Source organism: Macaca mulatta, chromosome 18 (genome assembly GCF_049350105.2).
Source record: "Macaca mulatta isolate MMU2019108-1 chromosome 18, T2T-MMU8v2.0, whole genome shotgun sequence".
NCBI lineage: Eukaryota > Metazoa > Chordata > Mammalia > Primates > Cercopithecidae > Macaca > Macaca mulatta.
In genome coordinates, this window is record NC_133423.1 from 45450746 (window position 1) to 45472557 (window position 21812).

The 21812-nt window shown below is 42.5% G+C and overlaps 1 protein-coding gene across 25 annotated transcripts in view; it reads left to right on the forward strand.

Annotated features, from left to right (window-relative positions):
* The first annotated feature begins 13535 nt into the window (after nucleotides 1–13535).
* PIAS2 (protein inhibitor of activated STAT 2) overlaps nucleotides 13536–21812 on the forward strand; it is a 105907-nt gene continuing 97630 nt past the window's right edge. For all 25 annotated transcript variants that reach the window (XR_013408490.1, XR_003724446.2, XR_013408489.1 and 22 more), the window contains exon 1: nucleotides 13536–13728. Coding sequence is in view for 5 of the 25 variants with exons in the window: in XM_028837784.2 (XP_028693617.1) it covers nucleotides 13705–13728 (24 nt within the window). In the remaining 20 variants the exon portion in view is untranslated. The remainder of the gene's footprint in view (nucleotides 13729–21812) is intronic.

Here is a 21812-nt window from a genome sequence, read left to right on the forward strand (position 1 = left end):
AATTAATATCATTTGAGGTAGTGACATATTCCATAAAGAAAGTCAAGCAGTTTGAGAGGACAGATAATGATACTGGAGGAAGGATAGTGATACTAAGTGAACCAGGGACAAAGGGAGTTGAAACAAGGGACTGCAAAATGTGATAAGGCATTTGATTCTTATTTTTAGAGTAATGTAAACCCATTGAAAGGTTGTGAATAGGAGGATGGTGAGATCTAATTTATATTTATAAAATATTATTCTGGATGCTATATAGAATGAGAAAGCAAGGAGATAAGATAGATAGGTACTGCAAGTTATCCAGGTCAAACGGTGGCAGCAGCAGTGGAAGTACTAAAGAATGATCAGAGTTAGGATATATTTTGTATCTATTTTGTTATAAAATATCTTAAGCATACAAGTGTAGAGAATAATACATTGGTATATTCACCTTCCAGGTCTATCAAATCCTAACATTTTGCCATATTTGCTTCAGATCTTTTCTTTTTTAAAGGAAGAAAACTGTGTAAGTATAGCGGAATCCCCAAAATAGCCTTTACAGATCCTACTCCCATCCCCCAGAGGTACCAGCTGTCCTGGTTTTGATAGTCACCATTCACATGTAAGGTTTTGAATTTTTATCACATATGTATATATCCATGAATATACAGCATTTAGGTTTTTTGAAAAATGTATATAAAGAGTAGATAACTTTTTCCAACTTGATCTTTTCATTTAACATTGTTTTTGAGATTGCCCATGCTTTTATATGTAGCTCTAGTTTATTCATTTTTTTCTTATTCTACACAAAGCATTTTTATAAATTTTTTGAGACAGAGTCTTGCTCTGTCACCCAGGAGTGCAGTGACACAAACATGGCTCACTGCAGCCTCAACTTTCCAGGCCCAAGTGATCCTCCCACCTCAGCCTCCCAATTACCTGGGACTACAGGTGTGCACCACCATGCACAGCTAATTTTTGTATGAAGCGGGGTCTCCCTATGTTGCCCCAGCTGGTTTCTAACTCTTGGGCTCAAGTGACCCTCCTGGCCTCGGCTTCCCAGAGTGCTAGGATTACAGGTGCAAGCCACCAAGTCTGGCCCACATAGCATTCTTTTGCAGGAATATATCACAGTATCTACTGTCACGTTGATGGACAAGTTATCATTTTTTCATGATTACGGTGACACAATAAATATCCTTGTACATGTCTCCTAGTGCACATGTACATGTATAGGAGTTTCTCTAGGTTAGTGCTTCCTAAACTTTTTCAGGTCATAGAACTCAGAAATGATAAAATTTGTGTTACATTGGTAAGCTGGAGGGAATCTAGAAGCATCTATATATGCGGCTTGGTGAAAAAGATCACACAAACATTGATACATTATTATTAACTAAAGCCCATACTTTATTCAGATTTCTTTAGTTTGTACCTAGTGTTCTTTTCTGTTTCAGGATCCCAGCCAGGATACCATACAACATTTAGCTAATAAAAAATAAAAATAAATAGAAAATAATAAAAATAAAAATTTAGAAAAACAAAAAACATTTAGCTATTATATCTCCTTAGTGTCCTCTAGGCTGTGACAGTTTCTCTGACTTTGTTTTTGATGACCTTTACACTTTTAGGAGTACTGGGCAGGTATTTTGCAGAATGCCTCTCAATTGAAATTTGTCTACGTTTTTCTCAAGAAAAACTGGGGTTATGTGATTTAGGAAGATCACAGAAGTAAAGTACCATTCTCATCAGACCATATCCGGAGTTCATACTCTTATAGTGGCTTCTCACACCTCATCAGAACCTGGAAAGTGATGAAAACTGCCTCAGGACAACCTTTCTGATAGAGAGGTGAGTGAAAAACAGATTTTTAGCAGTTCCTCACAAACCTCCCACATTGGTTTATAGTCAATATTGTTTTACGGCATACCTAGTAATTTTTTTTTAGAAGAATTTTTGCTCTGTTGCCCAGGCTGGAGTAGAATGGCATGATCTCGTCTCACTGCACCTCTGCCTACCAGGTTCAAGCGAATCTCCTGCCTAAGCCTCCTGAGTAGCTGGGATTACAGGCACCCACCACCACACCCAGCTAATTTTTAAAATATTTTTAGTAGAGATGGGGTTTCACCATGTTGGCCAGGCTGGTCTCAAACTCCTCACCTCAAGTGATCCACCCGCCTTGGCCTCCCAAAGTGCTGGGATTACAGGCATGACACCATGTCTGGCCCATAAATTTGGATACGTAGTATTTTCATCATCATTCAGGTAAACAGTTTTAAATTTTTCATTGTGATTTCTCTTTTGACCCCTAGATTATTTATTTATTTGAGATGGAATCTCACTGTGTTGCCCAAGCTGGTCTCAAACTTATGGGCTTAATTGATCTCCCTACCTAAGCCTCTTGAATAGCTAAGAATAAGGTGCATACCACCATGCCCAACACCCCTAGGTTATGTAGAAAAGTATTTCTTAATTTTTAAATATAAAAATTAAGATTTTCTGGTAATTATTCATTATTGATTTCTAGCTTAATTGTACACAGACCATACTCTGTATGATTTTGATTCTTTAAAATTTATGGGCACTTGCTCTATTGTCAGAGTATATTCAACTTTTACAAATAGTCCATGTGCATTTGAAATAACACATTTGTGATATTTCACAATTGGGGCTCAGTTACTGAGCTAGGTATGGTAAAATGTTCCACCATAGAAAAGTGGATTTTGTCTGTTTCTCATTGTGGTTCTGTATGATACACTGACGCCATGTTATTAGGTGCATACAAACTTGAAATTGTTATATTTTACTAGTAAATTTAAGTCACTCAAGGAAGAAGTATCAACTATGGCATCCTCAACAGATATTTCTAGTTCATTTATAGCTCCTCCTGGTCCAGAGGGTCTTTTTTTTTTTTTTTTTTTTTTTGAGACGGAATCTTGCTCTGTTGCCCAGGCTGGAGTGCAGTGGTGCGATCTTGGCTCACTGCAACCTCTGCCTCCCGGCTTCAAGCGATTCTCCTGCCTCAGCCTCCTGAGTAGCTGGGATGACAGACACACACCACCATGCCTGGCTAATTTTTATATTTTTAGTAGAGATGGGGTTTCACCATGTTGGTCAGGCTGGCTTCGAACTGCTGACTTCGTGATCCACCTGCCTCGGTCTCCCAAAGTGCTGAGATTACAGGTGTGAGCCACCGTGCCCGGCCTCTTTTTTTCCTTTTTCAATGTAAATTTATTTAAATACATAAAACTAGCCTGTTGCAGTGGCAAATGCCTGTAGTACGAGTTACTCTGGAGGCTGCGGCAGAAGTCTTGCTTGAGCCCAGGAGTTTGAGTCCAGCTTGGACAATATAGTCCATTTAGCCTTCGAAGGCTCCAGAAGATATATTTTTGCTGCCCCAAAGAGGTGGCGGCAGCTCTTTAAAATACTTGTGGCCGGGCGCGGTGGCTCAAGCCTGTAATCCCAGCACTTTGGGAGGCCGAGGCGGGTGGATCACGAGGTCAGGAGATCGAGACCATCCTGGCTAATATGGTGAAACCCCGTCTCTACTAAAAATACAAAAAAAAACTAGCCAGGCGTGGTGGCGGGCGCCTGTAGTCCCAGCTACTCGGAGGCTGAGGCGGGAGAATGGCGTGAACCCGGGAGGTGGAGCTTGCAGTGAGCCGAGATCGCGCCACTGCACTCCAGCCTGGGCGACAGAGCGAGACTCCGTCTCAAAAAAAATAAATAAATAAAATAAAATAAAATAAAATAAAATAAAATACTTGTGCTGGCTGGGCCACCTTGTCAGCAGCTTCCTCAGGAAAACATGGCTGCAGGGCTTATTTCCTGCTGGGCTTCCTGTGTCTTCATCTCTCCTCCTACGTGACAGGGAGTCAGTGGGTGTTGTGGCCCTAAGTAGTCTTGTAGCATGTATTCTGGTTACTAATGATCTTAAACTGTGTGCTATATGCTATTAAATCTACACACTGAGTTCTTAAACCTATTAATTCTAGAGTTTCTATTAGGTTATTTTTTTCAAGCATGCGCATGTGTCAGCATGCTCTCATTGCGATCTTTTTCTGGTTGCTCTGGTAGATTTCTTTTTGTTTGATATTTCTATGAGTTCTCACTCAAAATGTTTGTTTCCATGTATGGTCTGCTAACTTTTTACTAAATACTGGTCATTTTTTGAGCAAATTATTTATAAGTTATTTTGACATTTAGGCTGATGATACCTTCTTATGGAGATAATTTTTGTTTGTTTATGCCCAGTACCTATGGATTGCCAGTCTAGGACCAGTTTATTCAACATTCTGGGTTTCAGATTTCCTGATTGGTATAAAACCAGACTGCAATTTGTGAAAGTGCTGATTTACCTCTGATTTACTTTTACCCTATGGGGCCTCATATTAAATATAAAGCACGTTTATTAACCTCTTCATCTCCTATGGGCACTAGATTTAGATTTCTTTTTCTCTTGCCCCATAATCTTGCAAAAATCACAACTCAGTTTATCAATTTTGCCTTTGCATTGGTAAATTCCTTCAGAAAAAATGCTTGGCTCAACTTCCTTGAATATCATAATCTAGATTTTGGCCAGATAATTCCTTATATTAGATATTTGCTTCTATTTTTTTTTAATCCAGCTTTTTTGGTCGTCCTCAGATGGTGAGTTGGATCAAATTACCAAGTTATATAACATATATGTTAACATGAGATCATCCTTGCATTCCTGAGGTAACTTTGCAGTTTATAAGTGAGATTTTAAAAACGACCTTGGCTTGGCGCAGTGGCTAACGCCTGTAATCCCAGCACTTTGGGAGGCCAAGGCGGACAGATCCCCTGAGGTCAGGAGTTCAAGACCAGCCTGGCCAACATGGTGAAACCTGGTCTCTACTGAAAATACAAAAATTAGTGGGTGTGGTGGCAGGCACTTGTAATCCCAGCTGCTTGAGAGGTTGAGGTAGAATTGCTTGAACCTGGGATGTGGAGGTTTCAGTGAGCTGAGATCATGCCACTCCAGCCTTGGCAACAGATACTCCATCTCAGAAAAAAAAAAAAATAATAATAATAATTAAAAAATAAATAAATAAATAAATTAGCCAGGCATGGTGACATGCACCTGTAGTCTTAGCTACTTGGGAGGCTGAGGCAGAAGAATCGTTTGAACCCAGGAAGCAGAGGTTGCACTAAGCCAAGATCGCACCACTGCACTCCAGCCTGGGCAACAGAGTGAGATTCCATCTCAAAATAAATTAAAAAACAAATCAAAATAAAATAAACATTTTTAAAAAATAAATATAATTCAAAATTTAAAAAGGCAGGGTGTGGTGGCTCACACCTGTAATCCTAGCACTTCGGGAGGCCGAGGTGGGCGGATCACCTGAGGTCAGGAGTTCAAGACCAGCCTCACCAACACGGTGAAACCCCCTACCTACTAAAAATACAAAAAATTAGCTGGGTGTGGTCGTGCATACCTGTGGTCAAAGCTACACAGGAGGCTGAGGCAGGAGAATCACTTGAACTCTTGCAGTGAGTCAAAATCATATCACTGCACTCCAGCCTGGGTAACAGAGCAAGACTTTGTCAAGAAAGAAAGAGAGAGAGAGAGAGGGAGAGAGGGAGGCGAGGGAGGGAGGGAGGGAGGGAGGAAGGAAAGGAGGGAGGAAGGAAGGGAGGGAGGGAGGGAATAAAGGTAGAATAAAAGAAATAAAGATAGCAGTAGAAAATAATTAAATGGAAAAAACAATAAAATAGAGAAAAACATAGTTAAAATGTTGCTCTTTGAAAGCAATTATAAAACAGAGAAATCTCTAGCAAGAATTTTCAAGAAAAACATTAGAAGACAAGAACAAAATGTACATTTAGGAGCCCACCATAATTATAGATTCTGCAGAAATTTTAAAATAAAAGAATAGTTTCCTCCCAATAAATATGAGAACACAGAAGAAATGTATACAAACTACTAAAATAAATTAAAAAATGAAAGGGCTGGGCAAGGTGGCTCACACCTATAATTCCAGCACTTTAGGAGGCCAAGGAGGGTGGATTACCTGAGGTCAGGAGTTTGAGACCAGCCTGGCCAATGTGGTGAAACACTGTCTGTAATAAAAATACAAAAACTAATTGGACATGGTGGTGCACGCCTGTATGCACCACCACTCAGGAGGCTGAGGCATGAGAATCACTTGAACCTAGGAGGCAGAGGTTGCGGTGAGCCGAGATCGCGCCACTGCACTCTAGCTTGGGCAACAGAGCAAGACTCTGTCTCAAAAAAAAAAAAAAAAGCATTCTTCACTCATTTCACAAGACTGTTATAACTTTGATGCTAGAACCAGGCAAAGGTAGTTTTTTTGTTTGTTTGTTTGTTTTGAGATGGAGTCTTGCTCTGTTGCCCAGGCTGGACTGCAATGGCACGATCTCAGCTCACTGCAACCTCTGTCTTCCAGGTTCAAGCGATTCTCCTGCCTCAGCCTCCTGAGTAACTGCGATTACAGGTACGTGCTACCATGTCCCGCTAATTTTTGTGTTTTTAGTAGAGACAGGCTTTCACCCTGTTGGCCAGGCTGGTCTCGAACTCCTGACCTCAGGAGATCTGCCCGCCTCAGCCTCCCATAACGCTGGGATTACAGATGTGAGCCATTGTACCTGGCCTGCTTTTCTTTTTCTAACTTCATTCACCGGACATAACTTTCCTCTAAAAGCAGATTTATCTTCATCCTACTAGTGTATGTTATGAATCTACGTCAAAAAGGTATCTTGAAGAAGGTTCTGTTCTGGAATCTAGGTCATTTAACTCATAGTCTATAAATTTTAATAGTAGTGACAAATTATGAGAATAGAAGATATTTGAAACTGAAAACATAAGTGATATGTAAAAAGAGGCATATAGAGATAATTTGGCAAAATAGAAAGAAGACAAAAGAGTTCTATCATGAAATCAAGAAGAGGCATTTCAAAGAAAGGCTGATATTCAATATTATCAAATAATTTCAAGGTTAAAGAAAATGTTAAGCAAAAATATATTTGATCATTGAAAAGTTATTAACCACATACATTGCTGGTGAGAATATGAAAAGTTGGATAAATATTTGACAGTTTAGTAAAAAGTCAAGGACCAGGTACGGTGACTCCTGCCTGTAATCCCAGCACTTTGGGGGTCGACAAGGGCAGATCACCTGAGGTCAGGAGTTTGAGACCAGCCTGGCCAACATGGTGAAACACTGTCTCTATTAAAACTACAAAAATTAGCCGGGCGTGGTGGCATGCACCTGTAATCCGACCTACTCGGGAGACTGAGACAGGAGAATCACTCAAACCTGGGAGGTGGAGGTTGCAATAAGCTGAGATCGCATCACTGTACTCTAGCCTGGGTGATAAGACTGAAACTCTAAAAAGTTAAACATACATCTTCTCTATGTTCCAGCAATTCCATTCTTAAATATTTATTTTAGAGAAATACAATCATTTATCCATAAAATGTGCCGTATAAGAAAGTTGATAGGCCGGGCGCGGTGGCTCAAGCCTGTAATCCCAGCACTTTGGGAGGCCGAGACGGGCGGATCACGAGGTCAGGAGATCGAGACCATCCTGGCTAACACGGTGAAACCCCGTCTCTACTAAAAAATACAAAAAACTAGCCGGGCGCGGTGGCGGGCGCCTGTAGTCCCAACTACTCGGGAGGCTGAGGCAGGAGAATGGCGTGAACCCGGGAGGCGGAGCGTGCAGTGAGCTGAGATCCGGCCACTGCACTCCAGCCTGGGCGGCAGAGCGAGACTCCGTCTCAAAAAAAAAAAAAAAAAAAAAAAGAAAGTTGATAGCATTTATTTACAATAATCAAAACCTGGAAACAACATAAATGCCCATCAACAAGAGAAAGGATAAGTTGGGGTCTATTCATACAATGGACTACCACTCAGCAATAAAAAGAAATGAATTGTGGCCAAGTGTGATAGCCCACGCCTATAATCCCAGCACTTGGGGAGGCTGAGGCAGGTGGATCACCTGAGGCCAGGATTTTGAGACCAGCCTGGCCAACATGGTGAAACTCCATCTCTACTAAAAATACAACAATTAGCTGGGCATGGTGGCACACACCTGTAGGCCCAGCTACTTGGGAGGCTGAGGCAGGAGAATCGCTTGAACCCGGAAGGCGGAGGTTGCAGTGAGCTGAGGTCACGCCATTGCACTCCAGCCTGGGCAACAGAGTGAGACTCTGTCTCAAAAAAAAAAAAAAGAATTGAAATATGCAACATGTCAACCTCATATAATTTATGCTGAATTTAAAAAGCCAAGCAGAAGAGCATACACTGTATGATTCCACTTATATGTAATGTTAAAATATAAAAAACTAAATTTTAGTATTAGAAATCTGATCAAGGCCGGGCACAGTGTCTCACGCCTGTAATCCCAGCACTTTGGGAGGCTGAGGTGGGTGAATCACAAGGTCAGGAGTTCGAGACCAGCCTGGCCAACATGGTGAAACCCCGTGCCTACTGAAAGTACAAAAAAAATTAGCCAGGCGTGGTGGCACATGCCTGTAATCTCAGCTACTCAGGAGGCTGAGGCAGAAGAATTGCTTGAACCGAGGAGGTGGAGGTTGCAGTGAGCCGAGATTGTGCCATTGCACTCCAGCCTGGGCAACAGAGTGAGACTCCATCTCAAAAAAAAAAAAAAAAAAAGAAAGAAATCAGATCAAAAGTTGTTTCTGGTGGGAGGTTTGACTGGGAAGGGGGAATAGGGATCTTTCTGGGGATTGATGAAAATGTTCTGTATCTTGATAAGAATTTTTTTATATGGATTGAAGTGTTTACTTCAGACATAAGGATTTAACTATACGTAAATTATAAATTTTATACAGGTGACCATTCTGCTATGCTTTCGAAGTTTATGTTTCAACTTTTTATTATTTATTTATTTTTGAGATGGAGTTTCACTTTTCTTGCCCACGCTGGAATGCAATGGCGTGATCTCCACTCATTGCAACCTCTGCCTCCTGAGTTCAAGCGATTCTCCTGCTTCAGCCTCCCAAGTTGCTAGGATTACAGGCATGTGCTACCACACCTGGTTCATTTTGTTTCTTTAGTAGAGATGGGGTTTCACCATGCTGATCAGGCTGGTCTCAAACTCCTGACCTCGGGTGATCCACCCACCTCAGCTTCCCAAAGTGCTGGGAATATAGGCGTGAGCCACCATGCCCAGCCTCAACTTTTTATTTTTTAATTATTATTATTATTTTTTTAAAGGCTAGTCAAGTGATGCAGTGAAAGTGGAGAAGAAACAAATTTGTGATTAAGGTTTTCAGAATAAAAAGTTGAGGCCGGGAGCGGTGGCTCACACCAGTAATCCTAACACTTTGGGAGGCCAAGGTAGGAGGATCACTTAAATCCAGGAGTTTGAAACAGCCTGGGCAACATGGTGAAACCCTGTCTCTACAAAAGATACAAAAATTAGCCAGGGGTAGTGGTGTGCCCATGGTCCTAGCTACTTGGGAGGCTGAGGTAGGAAGATTGTTTGGGCTGGGAGGTGAAGGTTGCAGTGAGCTGTGATCATGCCACTGAACTCTACTAGCCTGGGCAACACAGTGAGACCCTGTCTCAAAAAAAAAAAAAAAAAAAGGCGAGGAAAAAAATTTTTTTTAATTCCTTGTTCACTTTCCTTGGTATTAGTATTGGTAAAGTCTAAGACTAAGACAGTATTGGCAAAGTGTATAAGAGTTAGATAATGTGATATAAATAGATATATGCTTAGCAAAAGAAGAAAAGTGGCTTGGAAAACATCTGGGAGGCCTGAGCACTGTCACAGGGAGAGAGGAAGTAATCAGTTGGAAGGAAAAGAAAGGTATTAAAATTGGTAAAGATATTAAAATTGGTAATGGGTTCAGAGACAGGATGCGAAAGGATTAAGAAGACAGGTGCTTGGAACTAAACTCAATGTTACAAGGTTGGTCCAACCAGGTTGGAATACTCTTTGCTAAAATTACTAGGATATATCATATGGTTCTTAATTATGTTTCTTAATGAAGTGCTGTTTTTGGGGGGGTTATGTGTTTATCAGCTGTTTAGATTCAAAATCAGCTTAGTCAGCTGTTTAGATACAAAAAATTTACCATCTTTCACTTTATGAGTTTACAAAGTACACTCATATACCTGATCTATCAGGTATATGAGTTCATAAAGAGCACTAAAACATTTTTCATTGGGAATGTAATGAAGAAAAAAGATATATTTAATAGAATTCCTCTGGTAGAAGAGTTCAGCATGTGGCTGGAACTGGTACTTTGATATGTGGCCTTTTGTGAGTGATTACTGCACCTCCCTCCTTCTCCACTCCCCTCTAAGGGTATACAACATTACCACGTTATAAGGAAGTTGGATTCAAGTAAGTGCAGGGATTTCTTTTTAATGAGGATATATAAAGCTAGACCAGAGCAGAAATAATCACAACAGTGAAGAGAGACATGCCTTTTCTACCCTTTACCACTCAGCCATTCCTTTGAACATATATTGAATGATTATTAGGGAGTATAGATTAGAAAAAATGCCAAATTAATAATCTGGTCTGGTAAGACAAAGTAGCACCCTATTTCAGAATTATTTCCATTGCAACTAATAGAAATCTCAAGTCAAACAACCTAAAACCTTACAAGAAAGGCATTGGCTCAAGAAAACTGGCCAGTACACAGGAAGGGTGAGTATCAAAGTCAATGCTGAGATTTTGTGTGTGTGACCTTTCTGCTCACAAGAAGGGTTGGTTCTCAGGTTGGCTCTTCACTGTAGCAAAATCGCGAGTGTTCCACATGCCAGAAAGTCTTATCTTTAATCAGTGAATAAATGTCCTAGGCTTCCCTCTGATTGGCCTACCTTAGGGCATGGGTCCACACTTGATCTACTTGGCAAAGCCTATAAATGCTCAGTACTAATTAGATTTATATGCCCAGGTGTGATCTAATACTGTGGCCAGAATGACTTTAACAGTCCTTAATGGCTCAGGCCAGTCTAAGGCAGCACCTAGAACTCTTTGCAGTCAAACCTACCCAACCCACCCAGGAGCTGCTACACATTGAGGAAGGGGCAGAATGAATGCTGAGAAGCAACTACAACGAACACTGAAGGTAAGTTTCAGTGGGGCTTTGCTTTGCTTCTCTTACTGTTTTGTGTTTATGTTGGTCCCCTTTCCGGGTGTAAGCTCCTCCGTGGCAGGGCCGTATTGTACTCTATTCATCTATTCCCTGAAAACTCCTTGCACAGTGACATTCACTTAATGTCTACTAAACAATGTTAAATTCTACTGAGGTGTAAATCAAGGTCTACGACGAATAAATCAAGAGTAAGAATAAGCCAAGCTAAGCTCACAAAGTTAATGGTGGACAGATTTAGAACCTGGACATCGTTCATTCCTTCCTTTACTCATTAAACAAATACAAGGCCAACTATTTGTTAGGCATTTATCAGCCATTATAGTCTAGTGGGTTTACAATTTTTTAATAAAAAATTTTAAAACAATTATTTATCTTTATTTTTTGAGACAAAGTTTCACTCTTGTTGCCCAGGCTGGAGAGCAATGGCGCCATCTCAGCTAACTGCAACCTCCGCCTCCTGGGTTCAAGCAATTCTCTCGTCTCAGCCTCCCGAGTAGCTGGGATTATAGGCATGTGCCACCACACCCGGCTAATTTTTTTTTTTTTGAGATGGAGTTCCGCTCTTGTTGTCCAGGCTGGAGTGCAATGGCGCTATCTCCGCTCCCTGCAACCTGTGCCTCCCGGGTTGAAGCAATTCTCCTGCCTTAGCCTCCTGAGTAGCTGGATCACAGGCAAGCACCACTACGCCTGGCTAATTTTGTATTTTTAGTGGAGATCGGGTTTCTCCATGTTGGTCAGGTTGGTCTCCAACTCCTGACCTCAGGTGATCCGCCCGCCTCGGCCTCCCAAAGTGCTGGAATTTCGGGCGAGCCACGGCTCCTGGCCTAATTTTTGCATTTTTAGTAGAGACGGGGGTTTCACCATGTTGGCCAGGCTGGTCTCGAACTCCTGACCTCAAGTGATCCACCTGCCTCGGCTTCCTAAACTGCTGGGATTACAGGCATGAGCCACTGCACCCGGCCAAAACAATATGTGTGTGTGTGTATATATACACACATATGTATATCAAATAAACAATCACACAAATACCTACATAATTACCATGGAGACATCTCAGGAAGAAGTAGTTCAGGTTCCTAGGAGAGGTCATAACAGGGGACTCTGAATTAAAATGTGGGATGTGAGTGAGGATGGTCTTCCTGAGGAAGTGGCACTTAAAGTGAAACCTGAAGGATGAACAGGAGTTAGGAACAAAGAGAGTGGGAAATTATTCTTGGTTCAAGAATCAACATTTAGAGGCCTTAAAACTTAACGGGAGGCCAGGTGCGGTGGCTCACGCCTGTAATTCGAGCACTTTGGGAGGCCAAGGCGGGTGGATCACCTGAGGTCGGGAGTTCGAGACCAGCCTGACTAACAAGGAGAAACCCCATTTCTACCAAAAGTACAATCCCAGCTACTCGGGAGGCTGAGGTAGGAGAATCGCTTGAACCCGGGAGGCAGACATTGCGCCAAGATCGTGCCATTGCACTCCAGCCTGGGCAATAAGAGCAAAATTCCGTCTCAAAAAAACAAAACCAACTTGCGGGGTGCGGGGGCAGGGGAGTGGAAGGAAGACCTGGAAGTGCAGTGCGGATGAAATGAGGGGTAGTGGGAAGAGGCAGTAGGTAGGAAGCTGATTAAATAGGGCCTTAAAAGTTACATTGTTTTAAAGACCTTTCGTGGGTGGGTTCTACCCAATTCTTCAAGGAAATTGAACCCTGGACACCATCCAGCGATTTTTCTGACAGTCTTGAATCAGCATCTTCCTTCATCCTTTATCAGCACATTACGTGGGGGGGGGGGGGCATCAAGCTTCTATCTACTTACTCTGCCTTGGTGTTTGACTCCTTCCTAGCTATCAGATTTCCCTGACTTTTTAGCATGGCCCTTCTGAGCGCTCTTATTTCACTTCTCCTCCAACCCTAACTCTCCCAACTCTGCAGTCCGTGACCTTCAGGTGCCCTTGAAAGTCAGAAAAACTCGGCAAGGTTGGTACTTGGAGGACATTAGCAATTCAAAAAGGTGTCACACAACCTCACCATTAGATGGGAACAATAGCTTACCCATATTTAGATAATTCCGCCACAACTACTCTGGGGGATGGTTTTATTTGAGGCGGCTTTTCCGTCCATAGCTACCGCGTGAAGGGCAACGTAAGAATCTTCCCGAATGCTCCTGACACGCGTCCCGGCCGCCTCTTCTTCCTACCCGCCACTTCCCCAGGCCAGGCCCGCGGATAACGCCTCAGTTGCGACCCAGCTCTAGGCAAGTCCGCAGGGGCCTCCGCCGGGGACGAAAGGCACGACGCGGGGCCAGGCCGCTGGGTAGCACGCCGGGGTAGCTGCGGGCGGGCGCCGTCGCCGGGCGGACGGAAGGCGCGGGCGGAAGGCGGTCGCGCGGGTGGGCAGGGGGCACCGCTGGGGGCGGGGCTTCGGCGCGTCGGGGGCGGGGCTCCCGCGCCGTTCACGTGACGGGCCCGGCGGTAGCGGCGGCGGCCGCGGCGTCTTAAGCGGCGCCCAGTGCAGGATGGTGCTGGAGGCGGCGGCGGCCGTGGTGGCGGCGGCGTCGTTGGAGGCAGCGGGAGTGGGTGCGGCGGCAGCGGCGGCGGCGCCCGCGGGTGGTATAAAATGGCGGATTTCGAAGAGTTGAGGGTAAGCGGGGGCGCGGGAGTGGAGAGCGGAGGCCGCGGGGGAGGGGATGGGAGAGGAGGTGGGGAAACCGCAACGTCGCTGGCCGCAGCCTGCTCGTGCCTCCGGGGCCGGTTGGCGGAGCCCTGAGCCCCGGCCCGCGGACGAACGGGCGCCGAGCGCGCGGGGGAGGGGAGCGGTCCGGCGGAGGGCACGCGGGCGGTGCGGGGGCGGCGGGCCTGGGCCGCGGCGAGCCGGCCCCTGAGTGCTGCCGGTGGTCCGCACACCTGGCGCGGGGGGCCGGGGAGCCCTCCGGGAGGGTCACATGGGGACCCGACATCCCCGTTAGCAGTGAGGGCCGAGGTGGGAAGCAACGTTTGATCTCCCACCTTCACCGGGATGTACGTGTCTGTGGCGATTCGCAAGTCTGCATGCTACTCAGTTGGTGGAGGACTGTTTTCTGAAAGGTAAAGTTGCGTTTAGGAATCTCTCTTCTTATGGCTGATGCTACTGTTTAGTCAGGTCTGTCACGAGAAAAGGCCCCATCTCCCACCCATGCCTCCTAACATCTTCGAGAGGAGCCTGGTGTTTGAGGAATCCTGCCTTCAATAATCGGCCTTAAACCTCGATGTTTTCTTAGTGCTGTAGCAAGAAATCTGCAAAGTCTGTGTTGTGAGGTTTGTGCACCCCTTTTACTCTTGAGGAAATATTTTTTTCTTCTTAGCCTTAAAACAAAATAACTTTATTGTTGATACCTTTGTATAGCAGAGGTTTGGAATAGGGCTGTGACGGGGGTAGAACAGAAAAGACTTCCCCCCCAGACTGATAACCTTCAAAGTCCTTAACTAAAACAAAACTAAGTGTGACGAATGGGATAGATTTATTTTGTGTGTATCGCTGAATTACTGGCGACATTAAATGAGATGTTTACAGACGGAAACCCTGATTTTTCTTTTTTTAAATGTATTTTACAGTAGAGATGAGTGTAAACTTGAAATTAAATTTACTGCAACTCGTTTGTGTAACACTTATGATGTTACGATTTCTTTTTCAAATAAGGAAGAGGAATCCGGTAAAAGGTTCAGTTTTGTATATTTATTGTGTTCCGCAAGGGATGGGATGGGGGAAGGATGTTGGCTGGTTACCTGCTTAGTGGACATGAGCAAAAGAATGTATGTTCTGCTGTAAACAGAGATTGTTGGAGTTTGCACAGTGCCTGCCATATTCCCTCCTATTTCAAAAATAATTATTAAGTTCCCAGTAAACACATATTAATACATGTTATGCCCCGTAGTAGTTTATGCAGAGAACCATGTTTAGGTAAAGAGTGTTCATACTTGGTAAGTGTAAGGGTTTTAGTGGCTCAGAGCCCCAGCTGTAGAGCTTTTAACACCTGTGGAGCTTTTGAAACAAGGAACCCTGAACCTCACCTCTGTAAATTCATGCGTTAGATTTAGGATGGGTTGAGAAGACTGAACTCTGAAGTTATATTTATTTTTACCTGCCATCTAGTTTTAATTTTTGTGTAGTAACAGATGTATACAAGTTTTCTAAGTTTTTTTTTCGTTGTTAATGAAAACTTTCCAGTATTTTTGTTAGACTTTTGTGAATGTTATTGGCCAAAGCTTAATGTAAAGCAGAGAATTTACTCGCTCTTATAGGAGCAGAGTAAAAGCAGTCAGTGCTCAGATTGGAGTGCAACTAGCAACTGGAAAGTGGTAGAAACCAAAGAAGCCTTTTTTCTCTTCCTTTCTGTCTTCCTCTCTTTTGTTTTGTGGATCAGCATCATCCTCTCTTCCTGTAAATCAGCTGTCTTTACTTCTTGCATTTGTTAGAAGATGGCCCCTCTCCCACAATTCATATGAAGTGCCCAACAGACTAACGGGAGAATTTTCAGGGGAGGGAGGGGTACAGACTGGGCACATGCAGTAAGCATCATCTGCTTTTCTTTGCCTTAACTGCTCTGTGCAGACCCATGTTACCCTACACTTGAATATGAACTGTATCCCGCCCCTACATCCCATTACAGACCATAATGATGATGATGGTATATACCCATTTTAATACAGTGGTTATTCCATGCCTGGTTTTGGTCTAAGCATTTTTTCTATACTTAATTCTCACAATTTTTTGAAGAAAACGAAGCACAGAGAGGTTAACCTGACCTAAATCACACAGCTTGAGACTTGAAAAGCTGAGATTTTTAATCTTAGACATGTAGCTTTAGAGTCTGGGCTTTTCAGAGCCTGAGCTACACTGCTTTGTTCTGGTACCTTGGGGTCTAGGTGGAGCTTCTAGCCATCATCCTGTGATTGATCCTAAATTAAATGATTGGTAACATCCTTCTTGTGTGACGTTATAATAAAGGAAGAAAAACAGACTGAAAAACTGAATAGAAAGAAAAGGGGAAGAAATCTTGGATTCTCAAAATGATGGTCCTTGGTTCAAAATATATTGTGATGGTCAGAGTGATGGTCAAGTAAATTATAGGACCAGGAAAAATTATGGGCATTAGTTTGTTGGCTAACTTCTTGGCAGTAGAGAAATTGGTCAGCCGATCTGGATGCCACATACTTGGCTGCTGATAAGCCACAGAGAAGATTTCCATTACCCTTCCAAAACCACTCATTTTGGACAAGTATAATCAGAGCAGTTCACATCCTGGCTAGTGCTGCATCTATACTGGAGGTAGGAAATTTTGGGAAAGGTCATCCTCAGTGTGGTTTGGTGACCCTTGTGCCTTTGCTTTTTAGACTTGTATGTGTGTGTGTGGCAGGGGTGGGGGTGGGTTGGTTATTAGATGAGGCAACTGTTAAGGGGTTGCCTGACCATTTCAGTTTTGGAGACTGCTATGTGAGCCGGTACCAGAGATCTTGGCTGGTCATAGCAGAATATGGCAGCTCTATACCTTGTTGCCTTTCAGTCCAGGTGACCAGAATACCAGCCTACCTCTCTTCCAGTTCTTCTGGGAGAGAGAATCTGATTGGCTGAGTTTAGGTCAAGCTCTACTTCTGTTCTAATCATCTATAGCCAAGGACTTAGAGTCAAAGCACATAAACCTAATCAACAGATTATCCTGATGGATTGAAGGAAAGGAAGTGGGGAAGTTCTCTGAAAAGGGAAAATATGGCCTGTGTACTTAAAGATGATTACAATAATGTGTTATATATTAGAAGCTTTCAAGGTACCAGGGAAGAAATTACTCAATTCGGCCGGGCGCGGTGGCTCTTGCCTGTAATCCCAGCACTTTTGGAGGCCGAGGCAGGCGGATCACGAGGTCAGGAGATCAAGACCATCCTGGCCAACATGGTGAAACCCGTCTCTACTAAAAATACAAAAAATTAGCCGGGTGGGGTGGCGGGTGCCTGTAGTCCCACCTACTCGGGAGGCTGAGGCAGGAGAACGACATAAACCGGGTAGGTGGAACTTGCAATGAGCGGAGATTGCACCACTGCACTCCAGCCTGGGCGACAGCGAGACTCCGTCTCAAAAAAAAAAAAAATTAGTTCGCCAGTTGCTTATTTATGGCGTCTATGTTGTTAGGAGTTGAAGGAGTGATTAGTTTGTGAATGAACAGATTTTGAATTAATGAGTTGTGAATTAATATGGGACAAGATCATAAGATTTGAGGCCTGAACTTCTGTCACTGCCGCCTTGCTTCCTCAAAAATGGTCTGGAGGGCAGGGCGTGGTAGCTCACACCTGTAATTTCAGCGCTTTGGGAGGCAGGATGATGGCTTGAGGCCAGGAGTTCTGGGTTACAGCTAGGTCTGATCCTGCCTCTGCACTCCAGCCTCAGCGACAGAGGGAGACCCTGTCTCAAACAAGTCTGTAAAAGAGCTAAGCACAGGGATGGAGGAGAGCAGGAGTTGAGTTTCTGGAATCACTTACCTCTTCTTTAACCAGAGCAGCTTTTTCTTTACCCTTATATTTCCCTTCCAGTTGCATATTTCCAACACTGTGATCTGCTGTTGGCAGTCATTCACAAAAAGGTCCCTGCTACACTTTAACCTGGTTAATCTACTTTCCCTACTTATCATCACTCAGTGGGGAGGAGGGGGATCTATTGTAGTGAATTTTTTTTTTAAAGGATCTCCCTTCTGTATTCTTCATCCCCTTCTTTTCATGCATTGAGAATTTATTCTGTGTGTGTCTCAGAATGAGAGTGAATGTGCATGTGAGAATCTAGTTGTGCATTTGGCCTGAGAGCCAGCGATAACTTTATCAATAGATACTGGGTAAACCAGAGCATTTACCAAACTGGGTAAATTTTTTTGTGTCATAATTTGAAGATCAGATTTGGGTCTTTCATGCTAAGAAGCTTAAGTAATTCTGTAACAGAAGGTTTTCTGTCTAGAAGGCTTAAATGTTTGGTTTCCTTACACCTACCAGGAGCCACCATCCTGATAACTTCAAGTGCTGTTAGGATGCAGAGGGAGAATGGGAAGTTAATGGGGGATTTGAGGTTAGAGGTCCTCATCATACTCCTCTCGCCATTTATTGGGCAGGGATATAAACTAGTAGATATGATAGATATAACAGAATCTTCCATATGATTCAAAGCTATTATGGGACGCAACTAAAATTTCCAAGGCTTCCCCTGAGATCATGTCAATGAAAGCACGTTCGAAACAAAATATATTTAATTTAAAGTGAAATAGGCTGGGCACAGTGGCTCAAGGCTGTAATCCCAGCATTTGGGGAGGCTGAGGCTGGTGGATCACCTGATGTCACATTTTTTATTCTCTCATTTCCATTTCTCATGTTTTTTAAATGAAAGCAATATTTGTGCAGACAGTACTGAAAAAATTCAAAATAGTGAAGGTCTTCCCTTTTCCATTAAGTTCCACTCCTGTTATGCTTTTAATCATTTTTTGTTTGTTTTTAGGATTTTATTGTTGTTGTTCCAAAAGTCTAAAAATATTATACCATGCCTTTCTCACTATATTTTTTTCAGCTCAAAAAAAATGTTTCTTAACTCTTTGGTAGATAAGAAATTTAGGTCATTTTTCCACCTGTCCTAGACTTTGATTTCTACCAGTTACATTTTTGTTCCTAATTTTGCTGTTGTTTCTAACTTTTTATTATAAATTTCTGTTTATTGACCTATCACTTTTAGACAGTACATTTGGCCCTTCATGTCTGGATGACTTATCTTTGGTTTCAACCAACCTTGGATCAAAAATATTCAGGAAAAAAGGATGGTTACATCTGTACTGAACATGTACAGACTTTTTTCCCTGTCAGTATTTCCCTAACATTATAGTATAACAACTATTTCATAGCATTTGCAATATATTAGGTATTGTAAGTAATCTAGAAATGATTTAAAGTACATAGGAGTATGTGTATAGGTTATATGCAAATACTATGCTATTTTATATAAGAGATTTAAGCATTCTTGGATTTTGGTATCTGCAGGGAACCCTGGTACCAACCCCCTATAGATACTGAGAGAGAACTATATTTCCTCACTTCCTGGTCTTTCAGAAAAGGATATAACACCCATCCCTTTCCTTTTGGGATTTAAAAGCCAAATCTTGCCTTTGTTTTTCCCTCCTCCCCTCCTAGCCTTTGTTTTCTTTTTTCCTTTTTTCTTGAGATGGGATTTTGCTTTTATTGCCCAAGCTGGAGTGCAGTGGCGCCATCTTGACTCACTGCAACCTCCGCCTCCTGGGTTCAAGCGGTTCTCCTGCCTCAGCTTCGTGATTAGCTGGGATTACAGGTGCCTGCAACCATGCCTGGCTAATTTTTGTATTTTTAATAGAGACAGGGTTTCACCATATTGGTCAGGCTAGTCTCAAACTCCTGACCTCAGGTGATCCACCCCCCTTGGCTTCCCAAAGTGATGGGATTACAGGCATCAGCCACTGTGCCTGGCCCCAGCCTTTGTTTTTTGTTAGTACTATTACATTGTCAAGATTTATAGCGTTTATATAATGTTTTATAACTCTTCTAAAATTTTCTGTCCTTCTATAGGAAAATTCTAGAAATTGAGTACTAATAGCCACTCTTAAATATGTATGTTGACATGAGTATTAGTTACTGTAGAACTAAGTACTGTGGAGCCATAGAGGAACTTTACTTCTGTTAAACCTGTGATCCTTAAAAAATAAATATAACAAAGTCAGCCAGGCACAGTGGCTCACGTCTGTAATCCCAGCACTTTGGGAGGCCGAGGTGGGCAGATCACCTGAGGTCAGGAGTTCGAGATCAGCCTGGCCAACGTGGTGAAACCCCGTCTCTACTAAAAATGCAAAAATTAGCCAGACGTGGTGGTGGGCACCTGCAGTCCCAGCTACTCAGGAGGCTGAGGCAGGAGAACTGCTTGAACCGGGGAGTCGGAGGTTGCATTGAGCCAAGATCATGCCACTGCACTCCAGCCTGGGCGACAGAGAGAGGCTTCGTCTCAAAAAAAAAAAAAAAGAAATATAACAAAGTCCTGCTTGAATGAGGAAGGCTCACTGAAGTTTTTTTTTAAATTTGATATTATAATGGATTCTCATCTTGTAACCATTCAACTTTTCTTGGTAGACTTTCTGGAGTCTTGGCTTGCCTTTTCTAATTTTGGAAGCTTTGTAGACCTGTTACCCAGCTGTCATCCAGGGATTACTTCACAGTGTTCTCCTGGGTTAGATCTATTGTTATTTGGATCCCATGTTTTTCTCTTTTAGATACCTTTTTTATTTTACAGGAATACAGTCTTCAATAGTTGTTTCTGGAAGGATATGCTGGTGATAAACTTTCTAAGTTCTTGAATGTTGAAAATGGCTTGTCTTTGTTCCTGATTGAAAGTTTACATGTGTAATTATAAATTTCTCAGAGCTTTGAAAGCTTTGCTGTGGAAATTTAAAATACTTGGTGTGCTAATGAGAGGTCCATTGCAGATCGGATGGTTATTCTCTTGTAGAAGATTGTAATCTACAATTGTAGTCTACAATCTATGGCATTTGTTTACATTCTGGAAGGTTTCTTTGATTTTGTCTTTGAACTTTTCTATACAATTTATTTCAGTAGTTATCTTTAATTTATAAGAGCTCTTCTATCATCTTTTTCATTTTTCTTTTTAAATAGCCCCCTGTCCTTGATTTATGGGAAAATACCTTGAGTTTCTCTGATGCTAATTTTTCTAGAGTTCTTGAGACATTTCTCTGAATTGGTGACTCTAATAGTGGGTTTGTATTTAGGTATACTATACTAATTTTCGTCTTTTAAATATTTAAGTTATTTGATAAGTACAAAAGTTTATAACAGGTAAGGTGTCTGTAAACAAACATACATGTAATTACCAGCCAGTTTACTAATTCATTAGTGTAACTTTAGCAGAATGCCCTTTCCTGATTGTATCCACTGCAGCCATGCCCGCCTTCACCAATGAGAGTAGCTACTGTGCTGAATTTTGGATTCGTCATTCCTTGTCTGTCTTTATACTTTTAATATATATGCATATGTAAAATTTATTTATTTATTTATTTATTTATTTTTTGAGATGGAGTTTCGCTCTTCTTACCCAGGCTGGAGTGCAATGGCGTGATCTTGACTCACCGCAACCTCCTTCTCCCGGGTTCAAGCAATTTTACTGCCTCAGCCTGCCAAGTAGCTGGAATTACAGGCGTGCACCACCATGGCTGGCTAATTTTTTTGTATTATTAGTAGAGATGGGTTTTCACCATGTTGGCCAGGCTGGTCTTGAACTTCTGACTTCAGGTGATCCATCCGCCTCGGCCTCCCAAAGTGCTGGGATTACAGGTGTGAGCCACCATGCCCGGCCATCCATATTTCTTAAATCCAAATGTTTGAAAATGAAGAAAAAATAATTGTAAATTTTCACGAAACTTATCTTGCAGAAAAACCTTGACCTGCACTGATATTGTAATCTTTGTTGATCTCACTTAATGTGAATATTTGTATGTTTCACTGTAGAGATTCTAGGAATAGAATTGCTGGTATTTAATAAGAATATGTGCATATTCACCAGTATTGGATAATGTCAGATTATCTTCCAAAGAAGGTGGTGTCAGTGTTTGTTCTCTCCAGCAATGCAGAAGGTTTCATTACTCAGCTTTCTTGCTAACATCTACTTTTGTCACACTTCAAAAGGTTTTTTTG